The sequence below is a fragment of the Chrysochloris asiatica genome, unplaced genomic scaffold (genome assembly GCF_000296735.1).
Source record: "Chrysochloris asiatica unplaced genomic scaffold, ChrAsi1.0 scaffold00026, whole genome shotgun sequence".
NCBI classification, from domain to species: domain Eukaryota; kingdom Metazoa; phylum Chordata; class Mammalia; order Afrosoricida; family Chrysochloridae; genus Chrysochloris; species Chrysochloris asiatica.
In genome coordinates, this window is record NW_006408544.1 from 17,913,591 (window position 1) to 17,930,500 (window position 16,910).

Here is a 16,910-nt window from a genome sequence, read left to right on the forward strand (position 1 = left end):
CCGCTCCGCGGGAGAAAGATGAGGCTTTCTACTCCCGTAAAGATTTACACCCTCGGAAACCCTGTACAGGGTCGCTATGGGTCGGAACTGACTCGACGACACTCAACAACAACAAACATCAGTAGGCTTCCCAAAAAAGAATAGCCTTTTTTTTTTAAATTGTGAATTAATTGAAACTTTACAGCAGATGATCAGTTTTACAACCAATAAATCATATTTTGTTCCATTGCAATGATTATAGTCCCCTCCATGAACTATTAGTTAACAGTTTTACCTCTATTCCATTTATTTATTTATTTTGATATACACATACAAAACAGAAAATAAATATTCGTTTAAATGTCCAAAGGGCACACTTTGCAAGCCAGCCTCCTGTCTGCAGGTACACAGCCTTTCTCAGTCCTTGGGCCTAGAGTCCTCTAGGCCCTATCTCTGTATTCTATCACCTTCTGCCACTGTCTCTGCTGTTGCTGCTTTTCTAGCTAGGATCCCATGTTCCACTCATGTTCTTCCATCTTGCTGCTCCTGGAGTCTTCTGTTTCTGAAATGGAAGATTAATTACTGCCCCTTTTAGTTACACATCTTCTACATTTACAGTTGTGACAATCACAATTAGTCCTGATAACAAATGCACACATTGGGATCATAATATCCTATCCTGATCATCCTCCCTCAGGTGCTTTCACCAGAACCATATGGAAAAGAGGGAAACTATTCAGTGGGGATTCTGCCTTACCCCTCTTATTCTGAAACTAAGCACATGCAAGTTTGTAAGCCAGCCACTTCATGCCTGTAGAGCCCTCCATTTTTGATAGCCAGTGTCTAAATTGCCCATCCAGTGTACTGAGATGAAAGTGTACACTTTCCCAGTGTACTGAGGAGACAAACTTGATCCTTGATATGAAGAGTCCTTCCCTTTCGGTTGGAATTTTGAGCAACTACATCCATAAGCAAAGGTCTAGTTTATCAAAGTGCAGCACTTTATACTTGGTCCCTGTATCAAACTTGTTTATTTTCATCTGGTTGAGTTCTGATCAGCTGTCCATCCAAACTATGTCAAATGAGTACTCTCTGCAAGTTTGGGAGTTCTTGCATGCCTCTCCCTTCAAGAGGCCAGCTGGCCACTTCAGTCTTAGCTCTAGTCTCCAGTGGCTGGCTCAGTGTCCATGGGCTCGGGAGTTCACATGCCTCCCAGAACTGTAAACTATCCAGTCCTTCCTTTTTTCTCTCTTATATCAAGGTCAGTGGGTGCCTGTAGAACATGACCAGACTCAGCCCAGGTCTTCATTGCTGCATTCCCCCTCTTCACTAAAAAGTAGGACAAGGCAGTCACCAGCGAGGATTCAAGACTTGCTCATGTGTTCCCTTTGAGTTTCAGTCTTAGAAGGGGGATTACTCTATGAACTGACTTCTCTTGCCTTGATGGCTCCAAGGCAAACAGCTTGCTTGATATTCTAACAGTCAAACAGTCTAATTTTTTTCTGCTGGTCTTTTTTTCAAGAAATATCTCCTGTTCTTCCGGCTTGGTCTGCATGTCTTTTCAAGTGGACTGTCCCATCTCAGAAGGATCTGGGTGGGACTCAACCATGGGCAAGTTCTAATTCCCCCATTTATCAGTCCAATCAGTTATAGCTTTCTGAAATCATATTTCCCAATATTCTTTTTTATTCCACTTAAATGTCTATTTTACAATAGAAGGCAAGGAAACCAATATCCATAAGACACTCAAACCCCTAACATTATTTCTCCTCTATTACTCATTCCGACTTTGGCTGGATCTGTGTATCACAGAGCCCTTTTACTCAAAGGTTGTGTATACATTACTATTTACCTCTATTTCATTTAGCCCATGTATACCTCCCTAAGTCTGCCTCTATCCTCCTTGTTCATCTACCTTCCTCACCCTTCTATGTATTGCCATGCCTGTCATAGAACTATCATGTGAATTTTTCTTTTAGATTGGGAATCTTTTCTTAAGCTTTTATAATAATGGTATTATGTAATATTTGTCCTTTAGTGACTGACTCATTTCACTCAGCATAATGTTCTCAAGGTTCATCCATATTATGAGGTGTTTTGCAGCTTCATTCTTATTCTTCGAGGTAGCATAGTATTCCATTGTGTGTATGTACCATTGTTTGTTTATCCATTCTTCCATTGATGGGCAGTTAGGCTGTCCTGTCTCTCTCTTTTGTGACTAGTGCTGCGGTAAACAGTGATGTGCATATATTTACTTGTGTTCTGGCTCGTATTTCTTGTGGCTATATATCAAGTAGAATAATTGCTGGATCATAAGGTTTTGGAAGCACCACACCATTTTCTAGAGTGGTTTGGAAGAGACTCTAGGTGCAGGCTCTTGCTGTTGTCTTCTCCCCCTTTGATTCCTTGCCCATAGATCCGTGGGCCACAGAACCCTCCATGTGTGCAGGTACGTTGTGTGTATGTATCAGAGTGTAACCCTTCTTCTTTTGATGGGCATTTAGGCTGTATCTACCTTTTTGATACGTCTCATGTAGACAGCATAGTGAAGGATACTGTATTCTTACCTGTTCTGTTCTTTATGTCTTTTGACTGGTACATTTAATTCATTTATGTTCAATGTAGTTATCAGTAGGTATGAATTGATTGTTGTAATTTTTCTGTGTGTTTTTTGTGGTGCTGCTGTTTTGTTTGTTCCACATAATTTTCTATGCTGAGTTCATTTTGTTTGTGGGTTTTCTTGTTATTTTCATTTCTGTTGTGTTAATGTTTACTAAACCTGTCTGATTTGCTTCTTTTTAAACATTTTGATGTACAGGTGTATTATTTTTCTTTGAGGTTAGTCTGTTATTTGATCATTTTTTCCCCCTGCTTATAGCAGTCTGTTTTATTTTGAAATCTACTTGACATCCTTGTCATTTGGAAGTTCTATATCTATACTATTCCTTCTTTTTGCTTTTTTGTTGACTTCGTTATACATTGATATCTCTGGTTCCCTACTTTCAGTCTTTGAGGTTTGTGTACTTCTATATCTGGATTGAATTCTGGGTAATGTTTTAATGAATGGTAACCTTAGGTGGTTGTTTGCTGTTTTTGATTCTCAATCCAAAGAAAACCTTTTAACATTTTCTATAAAGTTGGTTTGGTCATTACAAATTCCTTTAATTTCTGCCTTAATTTTGACATCATATTTGAGGAACAGCTTTGTTGGGTATGTGATTCTTAGTTGGCAGTCTTTTGCTTTCAGAGTTTTATGTATGTTATTCCATTACCTTCTTGCCTGCCTGGTTTCTGCTGAGAAATCAGAGCTTGGTCTTACTGGTTTTCCTTTGTTAGGTAACTTCATTTAGAGGGATAAGATTCTTATGATTCAATAGTGAGTAATAGTTATCATCACTAAGTGCCACTGCCGTAATTGTTAAGGTACAAGTTTTGTATCAAAAATGGAGGAGTAGTTAATCTTATGGTCCAGAAACAAAGGACCCTACACCATCAAGGGAGAAGAATACAAGTGGTATGTGAGACCTTACCCAGAGAAACAGGGACACCAGAAATGGAGACAAGATGGAGACATGGAGAAAGGGAGCAGCTGACTCAAGATTCATGGAAAGAAGGAATGAGAGCTAATGGTCAGGACTTGCAGAAGGTGCCCTTTGGTGGTATAAATTATTATATTTGCCTGAGTATTTAAAAAAAAAAAGAGTTAAGATGAATAGAGAGAAATACTGTTATCTGATGGTAATGGAGGGGATTAGAATCATTGTAATGAAACAAGGTGTATGATTTGTTAAAACTGAAGAGCTGCCCTGTAAACTTTCACTCAATTCACAGTAAAAACTTAAAAAAAAAAAAAAAATCAAAGTCAAGGCTTGAATTTTTTCTTTAGTTCCCTCAGCTTGAGAAATGTTAAGAGTTTTGGTTTGTGCTGTTAATTTGATTCCAACTCCTAGTGACTTACAGGATTTCTGAGGAGCAACTGGTGGGTTTGAACTGCCTACCCTGTAGTTAGCAATTAAGCACTTATCTTACAGTGCCATACCAGGACTCCTGTCTATAAGTTACCACATTTTATTTTTTTATCTGTTGATGGAATCTTCATTAATTTTTTTTACTAGCTTTTGGATATCGTGACTAATGATGCATTGAATATTGGGATGCAAGTGTCAGAATCCCTGTTTTTAAGTCTTCTGGGGTATATACTTAGCAGTTGAGTCCTGGTATACTGCTGCTGTAGGATAAATGCTCAACCACAAGGTCAGTTTGAACCACAAGGTTAGTGATTCAGACTCACCAGCCGTGCCTCAGAAACCCTATACAGGGTCACTCTGAGTCAGGAAAGACTCCACAGCAGTTAACAACAATAACACCTACAGTGTAATTGCTGGGACTCTGATAACAGATTTTGATGTAAAGTCTATTTTATCTGATGTTCATATTGATATTCCAGCTCTCTTTTGGTTGCAATTTGCATTCAATGTTTTTTTCCCTCCTTGTACTTTCAACCTGTGTGTGTCTTTAGATCTAAAGAAAGATGGTATCTTGTAGGCGGCATACAGTTAAGTGATGCTTTCCCATTCTGCCAATTCTGCCTTTTGAATGGAGAGTTTAAACTACTTATATTTAAAACTGTTAATGATAAGGAAAGACTTCTGCCATTTTGGTATTTATTTTCTGCATGTCTTACAACTTTTTTTTTTAAGCTTTTATTGTGAATTGTTGTTAAGTGCTGTCAAGTCGGTTCTGACCTATAGAGACCCGGAACAGGATTTCCGAGGCTGTAAATCTTTACTGGAGCAGAAAGCCTCGTCTTTCTTCTGTGGAACACCTGGTAGTTTCGAACTGCTGACCTTGTAGTTCGCAGCCCAATTCGTAACCACTGTGCTACCAGAGCTCCTTTTTTATTGTGAATTGGGTGATAGTTTATGTGGGAAAACATCAGTTTTGCACTCATCCTATCATGTTTTGTTTACTGTAATCATTGCAATTACAGTCCCCTACGTGCATCATAATTTAACAGTATATGCTTCTATTTCCTCTGTTTTTTGTTTTTGATGCACATAAAAATACGCAGGAATATATAATTATTTAAACAACCAAAAGGCATGTTTTGCAAGCCTTCTTCCTGGCCGCCAGCACACACACAGCCTTTCTCTTTCCATGAGTCTAGAGCCCTCAGCTGCTTTGTCTCTCCATGCCATCACCTCTGCCTCCATCTCTGGTTAGGATCCCATGTTTCACTGATGCTCTTCTCTCTTGATGGCCCTAGGGTTCTCTGTTCCTGGAGTGCAAGATTAACTACTACTCCCTTTTTTGTACACAACTTCTACCTTTAAAGTTGTAACAATTTCAGTTAGTCATGATAACAGTTGTTGTCATGTGCCATGGAGTTGGTTTGGACCCATAGCGACCCTGTACAGGGTTTCTGAGGCTGTAAATATTCACGGGAGCAGAAAGCCTCACCTTTCTCACGTGGAACAGCTGGTAATTTCGAACTGCCAACAGATAAGCAGCCCAATTCGTAACCACTATGCTACCAGAGTTCCTTATGATAATAGCCACTCACTAGTAATAGTAAATCAAAAAATTCCTACCCCTATCTCCTTTCACCATACCCATCTAGACAAGAGGAAAACTATTCAGCGGGAATTCTACCTTCCTCACTAGCTCTGAAACTACATTCCCTCTTGAAAATTTGTAAGCCAGCCATATTGTGCCTTTATAGCCCCCCCCCCATTTTAAGTAACTAATATCTAAGTTGCCTGTCTCTGTGAACCCTTTGTACTGAGGGGATAGGCTTGATCCTTGATGTGAAGACCCTTTCTCTCTCAATTGGTGTTTTGGTTGCATAGTGGTTATGAATTGGGCTGCTAATCTCACGGTCAGCTAAACTACTAGTTGTTCCATGGGAGAAAGATGAGGCTTTATACTCCCATAAAGGTTTACAACCTTAGAAATCCTGTACAGGGTCGCTATGAGTCGGAACCAGCTCCACGGCACATAACAACATCTACAAGTAAAGGTCAAGTTCAAGATAACAGTATTTGCCTCTATGGTCTTTCTCTTTTTCTTTTAGTATGTATACAAAAACATGCAGGAATATTTAACCATTTAAACAACCAAAGGGCATGTTTTGCGAGCCAGCCACCTACCCGCCAGCACACAACCTTTGTCTTTCCATGAGTCTAGAGTCCTCAGATGCCCTATCTTTCCATGCCATCACATCTGCTTCTGCTGCTGCTTCTCTGGTTAGGGTCCTCTAGGTTACTGAAATTTAACACAAACAACTCTCCCACTTTTGTTACACATCTTCTACCTTTACAGTTGTGACAATTGCAATAAATTAGTCATGAGTACTGCCTACTTTTATGTTAGTTGATTTTTTGTTTTTGGTTGTGATCCATTTTAATTCCATTCTTGTTTCCTTTCATATATAATTTTTTAAAAGGTATTTTCTTTGTGAGTGATTACATTATACAACCTAAATTTATAGTAATCTACTTTGAATTGATACCAACTTAACTTGTGTGCCAAGTTGGTTCTGACTCACAGAAATCCTGTGTAGTATTGCTGAGAGCATCTGGTGGGTTTGCACTGCCAACCTTGCAGTTAGCAGTGCAGTGCTTACTCTGCAGTACCATACCAGGACTCTACTTTGTTGTTGTTAAGTACTGTTGAGTCAATTCAGACTCATAGTGACCCTGTTATAGGGTTTCCAAGATCAGCTGGCGAGTTTGAACCACTGACCTTGCAGTTCAAACTAATCTTGCAGTCCAGCACATTCACCTGCAGGGACACACCTTCTCTGTTTTATACAGGTTCTGGTTTTTGTAGGTTTTACTGTACAGTATTTCTCATTTTACAAATGAAGAAAACGAGGCTCAGAAGAGTTAAGTGAAATGTCAAAAAACCATCTATTAATTTGGGCAAAAACAATCATTAGTTAATGTGTTATTTGCATGTTGTATAATTCTGTACATGTTTACCTTCTGTACATGTTTACCTATCTAGTTCTGTTAGTCCTCTCTGTGAATAAAATTATTGTGCAAAAGTCTAGGCACGCTCTGGAGTCTAACTTTATGGGCTTGATTCCCAATTTAATTCCCAAGCTACTTAACGTCTCTAAACTTGAGTTTCCTCAGCTATATATTAGGCATAATAATATTATCTTTATAGGCCTATTGTGAAGATTAAATAAGATAATCAGAGTAAAGGGTTAAGAACAATTACTGACACAGAGTAAGCATTGAATGTAGTGACTATTGTTGTTAGTAGCTTTTGTCTTAGGAAGTCTTGAGATCTGGTTGTCATTGTAAGCTGGTTCTGGTTCTCTTGTAGGCAAGCTGACTGATAGAACAGCGAGTATTTTCCAAGGCAACCAAATGAAGCTGAAGCTGGCCAATATCCAAAAAGCTAAGCTTTCTCCATCTGCATTCCTGAAAGCCTTCTGCCATCACAAGCTCACTGAGCTGAATGCTACTGCAGTACACACAGACCTTCCAGTCCAAGACATCGTAAGTGGACTCTGCAGCAATAGCTGGATCCAGCAAAATCTTCAGTGTCTCCTGTTGGACTCCACAAGTATCCCTACAGATTCAAGTATATACTTCTTTGGAAAGCTCACCGGCCTTCGTGTTTTAAGCGTTTTTAATGTTTGTTTTCATAATGAAGACCTAGCTAATGTTTCTCAGTTACCAAGACTGGAGAGCTTGGATATATCCAATACCTTGGTCACCAACATCTCTGCTCTCCTTACCTGTAAGGACCGTCTCAAATTTCTCACAATGCACTATCTGAAATGCCTGACTATGACCAAACCACAAGTTCTTGCAGTCATTAAAGAACTTAAATGCCTGCTTCACCTTGATATTTCTGACCACAGGCAACTCAAATCAGACCTAGCTTTTTATTTGCTACAGCAGAAGGATATCCTGCCTAATGTGGTGTCACTGGATATTTCTGGGGGCAGTTACATCACTGATGGAGCTATAGAAGTATTTATTCAGCAGCGGCCTACAATGCAGTTTGTGGGATTATTGGCTACGGATGCTGGTTATTCTGACTTCTTTACTACAAAGCAAGACTTGAGGGTTTGTTCTTATTTGAAATACCTTATGTTTTCATTTGTTTAGAACATAATTAAGCTCTCTTGCTGTATACCACCCTTAGTACAAGGCATTGTTGTTGTTGTTATGTGCCGTGGGGTCGGTTCCGACTCACAGCAACCCTACACAGGGTTTCCGAGGCTGTAAATCTTTATGTGAGCAGACCGCCTCATCTTTCTCCTGCGGAACCACTGGTAATTTTGAACTGCTGACCTTGCGGCTTGCATCCGTATTCGTAACCACTACGCTACCAGAGCTCCTTAGTACAAGGCATTAGAGTTACAAAAACAGATAAGAAATCTTTAAGGCGCTCAACAATGAGTATTTAATGTCAACTGTGTGGTAGATCATGGAGGTATAACCTTAAACAATGTACACTCCCTACCTCCATTTCTTCTCCATTGGTAGTAATATAAATATAGCCATTTACATGTCATGTAATATGTGACAGATGCTGTGTTGTACCCTTTGTGGTTTCTCTTTGAGTCCTCTCATTTTAGAGAGGAGGAAATAGAAACTCAGGAAGCTACCTACAACCATGGAACCAATTATTCAGTGGTAGAGCTGGGATTTGTATCCAAGTCTTTGTGACTCTAAAATTTTTGCTCTTCTCAGTTAAGAGGCGAATCTAATTAATAAGGTAGGTGGTCACCATGAATAATACCATTTTTAACCAAGTTATAAGCTAAAAGCAATTTTTAAAAAGAGCCTTAAGATAGTTTCAGGCATTTCCAGAGTAAGTTTATAGCTTCTTATGGTGTTATGCTTGAAAGCAACATATATTTAAATATTAATGTTTAGTGATATTTCTTTCTTAAAACAGTTTTTTTTTTTTTTTTAACTTCAGTTGTACATTAGAATCACTTCGGAACTTTTAAGGTACATTAATACTGGAGTTCTTTCCCTTAGAAATTCTGATTTGGTTCGTTTAGTATGTGGCCTGGGCATCTGGAATTTTGAAGCTCCCAGCTAATTCTAATGTGTATTCACAGTTGAGAACCATTCTTTAAAGATTTTTTGTTTTAAATAGTTATCCCTCAGGTAGTTCTCTCTAAGGTGAGAGAACAGCAAAGTGGTTTGCAGAGTAATTTCATTGTGTTCACATCTTATTCTTTGGAAAATAGCAGTTGTTTTTGAAAGTCCTTTAAATTTTCTGGACTCTAAATAAGGCAGTGGTTAAGTGCTGTCAAGCTGGTTCCAAGTCCTAATTTATAGCATTTCTGAGAAGCAGCTGATAGGTCTGAACTGCCGACCTGTGTTTAGCAGTCCAGTGCTTATCCTACACCAGGGTTCCCTAATGAAAACAGATATCAATTACATCATAAAGTTATAAATGGAGACATAATTTGAATTTTTGCATTTAATATGTATATTAGAGAAATGTTTATCAGTAATTGTTTGCCAGGCCTATTTCAGATTAATAACATTAGTGTCACATGATCAAAAGACCACAGAGATCAAAAGAGCAGCATATATGGGACATATATATGGGACAAGTTGGTATATATGGGACAAGTTCTCAATTACCTTATATGGAAATCAAGTGTATAGTGTAGATACTATCAAAAAAGGGACACCAAAAGAGAATGGTAAGTTTTGTTTCAGTAAATTTACCCAATATGCGTGTAAATTTAGTTGCTTTTGAATATTTAAAATTATGCAATACTTAACAGTGTTTCATACTATTGGGAAGTTGTTGGAAAGACCAGAGTCTATCCAGTGCTGTTCTGTTGCTGACATCGGTTCTGACTCATAGCACCCCGTATAGGGTTTCCAAGAGCGGCTGGTGGGTTTGGACTGGTGACCTTGTGGTTATCAGTCCAGTGCTTATCCTACAGTGCCACACCAGCACTCACCCAGCACTATGAAACTTAAGTCATTTTAATCCCACCTTATGTGGAGTGGTAAGGAAAGGTAAATTTAAAAGATGTGTTTTAGAGAACCTTTTGTTTAATACAAGTATATTCAAATACCAAAACGAAACACTGCCATTGAGTTGATTCAGACTCATGGTGACCCTGTAAAAGGGCTTCCGAGGCTGTAAGTCTTAGTGGGCTTATTAGCAAGGCTCATCTTTCTCCCATAGAAAAGCTGATGGGTTTTGAGCTGCTGACCTTTTGTTGGCAGTCCAGTGCTTATCGTATAGTAACAACAGGGCTCCTTAATACATCTTGCAAATCAGTTGCAAAATAGATTAAGTAATTTTGTTGTTTCAGGTGATAACAAATGTTGCTTACTTCAAAATGGCTAAAATTAAAATTGAATGAAAGCCTTAAAACACAGGAAATACTTCTATTTTTTGTACCAAAAATTAGAATGGACAGGATGGATGTTATTCTTTCAGGTTTTAATGTATAATGTTCACAAAACGTTTTTAAATTTTAGAATATAAACCTTTTTTTAGCTTTATAATGTTTTTGTTAGGTATCACCTAGTCAGTTCTGACACATGGGGATCCTATTATAACCTAATGAAACACTGCCCAGTATTAAGCCATCCTCACAGTTTTTGTTGGTTGAGCCCATTGTTGCAGCCACGGTGTCAGTCCATCTTACTGAGGGTCTTCGTCTGTTTCACTGATCCTCCACTTCATAAGGCATGATGTCCTTCTCCAGGGACTGACTGGTTGCTTCTGACAACATGTCCAAAGTATGAGAGATGACATGATGATGGCCATTTCCAAGGAGTAATCAACTGTACTTCTTCCAAAACAGATTTGTTTGTTCTTCTGACAGTCCATGGAATATTCAGTATTCTTCTCTCATACCATAATTCAAATGTTCTGGTCTTGTCCTTTCAAGTGGCAATGTCCCACCTTAAGAAGGTTCTGGATGGGGCTCAGGATTCCCCCTAAGGTCCTATATACTGCAAAGGCTCTGCAAGAAGCCTATTTCTCGGGACAAGTTCTAGAACCCCTTTAGGTATTCCAATCAGTTATAGGTTGAAGACGGGCTTACAAGCTTTCTGTAATCATGTTTCCTGATTAATTATGAGTTTTGTCCCACATTTTCTTCCCACTCTATCCAGGAGCCTCTAAGGTTATCCCTTTCAGAGCAGTTGATAGCTGTAGCTGGGGCATTGCCTAGTTCTTCTGGTTTCAGAGTCATGGACACTGATGTTCATCCACATATCCCATTAGACCTTTGGACTAGTTGATTCCAAGCCTCTTCATTTCTTATCATTCTTCTTTCTTCTGCACATGGAAAGACCAATAGCTGTACCTAGTAGCATTATACTTTAAAAAACAATGTACTTACCTTAATTTAATAATATTTTATTGCTATAAAATGCTAACTATCATCTGAGCCTTCAATGAAGCATAATCTTTTAGCTGGTGCAGGGTCTGCCCTTGGTGTCAATGACTGCTGACTGACTGACTGACCAGAGTAGTTGTTGAAGGTTGGGGCAACTGGCAATTTCTTAAAATAAGACAAGAATGAATATTGCACATCAACTCTCTCTTCCTTGATCACTTGAACATTCAGAGGCCATTGTAGGGTTATTGTTGGCTTAATTTCATTATTGTCTAGTCTCAGAATAAGGAGGCTGGAGAAGATGGGGGAGAGATAGGAAAAGACTGGCCAGTGGAGCATTCATAACACACACACACACACACACACATATTTATTGATTAAGCTTGCTTTCTCGTATGGGCATGGTCCGTAGCATCCCAAAACAATTATAATAGTAACATCAAAGATCACTGATAACAGATCATGGTAACAGCTAAAATAATATTGAAAAAATTGCAACTATGCCAGAACTACCAAAATAGGGCACAGAGACACACAGTGAGCACTTACTCTTGGACATCATTGTCACAAACCTTCAGTTTGTTAAAAAACAACAATAACACACACACACAAAAATCCCAAAAACACCCCAACTCAGTTTCTATGTGAAACAGCTTGTATACAGTTTGAGCGATTTCTCTCTCCATAGTTGTCCCTTTTTCAAAATGTCATATAAATGCAATCTTAATTATAGCCTTTTACCTGCTTTTTCCCATTTACCTTATTTTTTTTTTTTTAGGTTAAACTATGATTCTATGTTTCACTGTAGTTGTTGTTGTTAAGTGCCATCTAGTCAGTTCTGACTCATAACGACCCTATATATGAGTAGCTAGTGGGTTTGAGCAGCTGACCTTGTGGTTCGCAGTCCGGTGCTGATCCTGCAGTACTATCCCAGGAGTCTGTGTCTCGCTAGTTCTTTTTTAATTGCTAAGTAGTAATGTATGACTGGAGTCCTGGTGTGGCAATGGTCCAAACTCACTATCCGCACCTTGGAAACCCTGTACGGGGTCGCTATGAATCGGAACCAACTAAACAGCACTTAACAACAATTGTATGACTACACTATGATTTGCTTATGTACGCACTAGTTAAGGTTTGGTTTTATTATTCTGGTTTTTGATGACTATGAATAGAACTTATAGGAAGAGTCTTATTTAAATTTTTACCCACTTTCGTACCCATTGTTCGTTTGCCTCAAATTTTAACAATTTGTCCTAAATTTTCAGTATAATTCCTTTATTAGATGTCTGTATTTTGGAAATATTTTCTCCCAGTCAGTTTTTTAATTTTCGTAAATGTGTTTAGAAGAACAGAAGTTACGCTTAATTTTTGTTTGCCTGAAGGTCCAGGTTTTATCATTTTCCCTGTAATTAAAAATTTTTCTATATGTACACCCTCACTCTTTTTTACCTGATTAAATTAGATAGGAGCATGTTGCCTTTTCCACCAAGGAACCAGAATTTGATTTATTAATTTGATTAACTTTCTCCCCATATCATTTTATCTTTTATCTTTTTTTTTTTTTAAACCACTCAGGCATATATAATAATTTATATCTCCAAAGGGCACATTCTGCAAGTCTGCCTCCTGGCCACCAGCTCTTACGCCCTCTCTTCTTAGTCCAGGAATCTAGAGTCCTCAGCCACTCCCCCTCTCCATGCCCCCATCTCTGCCTCCTTCTCTGGCATCACTGGTTCTCTGGATAAGGTCCCTCATTCTGCTTTTCCGTTTCTCTCTTGATGGTCCTAGGGTCCTCTGTTTCTGGGCTGTAAGATTAACCACTTCCCTGTTTCTGTTACAAAATTTCTACCTTTACAATTGTGACAGTCGCAATTAGTCATGATAACAATTATGAATCTTACGAATCGTATCCCCGTCTCTTTTCTTCAGACCCATCTAGACAAGATGACAGCTATTCAGTGGGGACTCTTTCTTTCCCCCCAAACTCCCTCTTGAAACCTTGTAAGCCAGTCACTTTGTGCCTTTATTGCCCCCTCATTTTAGGTAGCCAGTGTCTAAGTTGCTTGTCCCCCTGTGTACAGAGGGGGTAGCATTGATACTTGATGTGAGGACTCTTTCCCTCTCTGTTGGTATTTAGAGTAAGTACTGCTCTCAGTATAGGTCAGGTTCATCAAATTGAAGCAATTTACCCTTGTTTCCTTTATCCAAAAAAAATCCCCCCCTCCCCCTTTCAATCTTCCTCTAGTCAAGTTCTGATTATCGAGCCATCAAGGCTAGGTCTAAAGGGTACTTAATGTATGCAAGTTTGGGTGTTCTTGTGCATCTCCCCTCACTTCATATCAGCTGGATGCTTCACTTTGAGCTCTAGCCCTCTGTGGCTAAGTCCTTGTCCATGGGCTCAAGTGTCTTCAGGTCTCACCACACTTTGGACCAACCAGCCCTTCCTCTTCGTCCTCTCATCTCCAGGTCAACGGGATTCAATGGACTGGGTTTGAACTCAGCCCTTTTCTTCATCGCTGCCTTTCTTCCTCTTCCACTCACCAGTAGACCAATGTGGTCGCCAGCAAGCTTACATGCTTGTTTGTGTATTCCCTTTGAGTTTCAGTCTTAGAGGGGAGTTTGTCCTGAAGGCACTTGATTGCTAGCTTTAATGTCTTTCTGGTGAACAGCTTGCTTATTCTTGTAGTAGCCAGTCATGCTGACATTTTTGTTTTGGGTTTTTCCTGCTGATCTTTCTTTGAAGATGTATCTTCTGTCACTGTAGTTGTTCCAGTGTGCTTGTCCTTTCTAGTAGGAATGTCCCACCTCATAAGGTTCTGGATGGGACTAAGGATTCCACCTAAGGTCCTATGCTTTGTAAAGGCTTTACACGAGGCCTATTTCACTGGGCAAGTTGTAGAACCCCTTTTAGGTATTCCAATCAGTTATAGGCTGAAGATGGGCTTACAGGTTTCTCTAATCATGTTTCCCAACATTCCTTTCTATCCCACTCAAGTATCTATTTTACAGTAGTAAGCAAGAGAAACTAATATTCATAAGGCAGTCAAGGATTTTAGTATTATTTATCTTCTTCAAGCTATACCAAGATCCCTATATCCCAGAGCCCTGTTGTTCCAAGATTGAGTATGCATCACTATTTACCTCTGTCCCACTAGGCCATGCAAACCTGTCTCAGTGTTCTCCTATCTATCTTGTTCTTCTGTGCCCTCCCCCTTCTTAATATTGTCCTCCCCAACACCCAAACTAAACCCCCCCCAACCCCATTGTGGTTACCTTATATTCCATTAGTTCTGTCCTCCATTTAAGACAGTCTATTTTATCCTGCAATCTACCTGACCTTCCCACCACCTGGATCTCTGTTCTTCTGTGTTTACCTTCTTTCACATTGTAATTGTTTTGATCATAGACTGACCTCCCAGATCCTCTTTTCTTATCATTATATTCTGTTCTTGACTCTTTCATTTGTCAGTTGAGTTCAAGGTGATCCTGCCATGTACGTCATTCTGTAGTTGTCGTCTGTTCTTGTTGGTTCTCAGTCCACAGAACTTCCTTTAGGATGTTTATCATAGCAGGGTTGGCTTTGGCAAAATCCCTTAGCTTCTATTTATCCTGGAATGTTTTGATTACACCATCATATTTGATTGACAGCTTTGCTGGGTGGTAGTTTTTTTCTTTCAGGGTTTTATATATGTCTCCCCATTGCCTTCTTGCCTGCATAGTTTCTGTTAAGAAATCTGAGCTTAATCTGATTTGCTTGCCTTTTGTATGTTACAGTTCTCTTTTCCCTAGCTGCTTTAAAGATCCTGTCCTTATCTCTGATTTTGGAGAGCTTAATTATTATATGTCTTGGTGATTGTCTTTTAAGGTCTATCCATCCTGGGGTTCGTTGAGCTTCTTGAATGCTTATCTTTTCACTTTTCATGATGTTAGGAAATTTTTCTTCTAGAAGCTCTTCAAATATCTCCTCTGTGGACTTGTGTGATTCTTCCTGTTCCAGAATGCCGATAATACTTATTCCTCTTCATGTTGTCTAACATGAATCTTAGGCCTTCTTCAGATTTTTTAAAATCCTTTTTTGTGTTTGCTCTTCTGTCTTAGTATAAGTGTTGAGAGATTTATCTTCTAGCTCACTAGTTCTGGCTTCTATCTCTTGAATTCTACTCCTTTGCCCTTTTAGTATATTGTCCATTTCTGATATTCTTGTATTAATTGTTTAGACCTTTTTCTGTAGGTTTTGAATTGTTTCCAATGCTGTATCTAATTTAATTGTTCCTTTAGCGTTTTCCTGACTTCTTATTTTTCTCAACTCCATTATATAGTGTTTTGATAAATTTTATAATCATTTTTCTGAATTCTTTCTCAGGCATTTCCAAAGCTTGCCCATCTTCCAGTATGGAGTGTAGGTCTACTTCCAGCTCATTTGCCTCAGTCACTTTGTCTCATTTCTGGACATGTGCAGATATGGTCATCTGCTTATGTTTTTGGGGCATATTCAGGAGTTATCTGTGGCCTTAATACTTAGATGGTTGTGTATTTTGGTATTTCTTTATGCTTTCTGATTGCCTCCAGGTAGATGTGATCAGGAAATGGGCTTCCCTTTTCACTCTTGACAAATTTCAAGATGCCACTGTGGGTTGAGCATCTTGAATTTGAAAGCAATGGATTTCTTGTTACTGCTACAAATTCCCCTATCTGTAAGCTTTCCAACCTTCTAAATATTCCTTTATATGTGGTTCAGAGTTCTGGGACCATCCCCTGAGCTTGCTTGCTCCTGTATTCTGTGTTGTTGCTGAGGGAGCTCCTTACTGCACTTCCACCTGATTTGCCATCTTGTTTGTTCTCTCTTTAGCTTTTATCTTGATTTACTTTCTGTAGCTTTTTAATTTTGTTTCAAGTTCTTTTATTTTTCTCAACATAACCATTGTTTATGTTAATGAAGCACTTCACCTCTCAGTGCTTATCTGTATAAATGAAGCTGGTGGGAACATTTAACTATTAGATTTATGATGACATTAAAGCAGCTTTGCAAAGCATCTGGAACATTTAATAAACACCTATTACTGTGGATTCCAATAATTGAGGCACAAAAACTCTTGTTTTTTTTTTTTTTTGCAGGTTGCTGGAGGAGCCAATCTGAGTCAGATTTCAGAAGCACTGAGCAGATACAGGAACCGGGCATGTTTTATGAAGGAAGCTCTCTACAGACTCTTTACAGAGACGTTTTCAGTGCAGATAACTATGCCTGCCATTTTAAAGGTAACTGCTCCTCAGAAAAGCAGTTTTAGTATTATTTCTTAGTTAAATAGAAGGTTACTCACCAAACACATTGCATACAGTAATTTATATCCAGTATGAGTTACATAATGACATATATCCTGTAGCGCCCTCACACAGAAAAGAAAACAATGTTAGGCTTACCTGCCATACCCTTGAAGCATCTCAGTCTTTTCAGTCCATATGAAATCAGTTTGAATCATGAAGTTTTTAGAAATTGGCAAGTATAGAGACATTGTTATATTTTGTCTAAAATGTTGTTAGGTGTTGTTGATGCAATGTGACAGAGTAGTAGAACTGA

At 38.8% G+C, this 16,910-nt stretch overlaps 1 protein-coding gene across 1 annotated transcript in view; it reads left to right on the plus strand.

Moving 5' to 3' along the window:
- The window catches only part of ZYG11A (zyg-11 family member A, cell cycle regulator), an 83,470-nt gene that overhangs the window by 27,579 nt on the left and 38,981 nt on the right, over positions 1 to 16,910 (plus strand). Inside the window, exons 3-4 of the mRNA XM_006839862.1 lie at positions 7,315 to 8,066; positions 16,451 to 16,591. Coding sequence (XP_006839925.1) covers positions 7,315 to 8,066; positions 16,451 to 16,591 — 893 coding nt within the window. The remainder of the gene's footprint in view (positions 1 to 7,314; positions 8,067 to 16,450; positions 16,592 to 16,910) is intronic.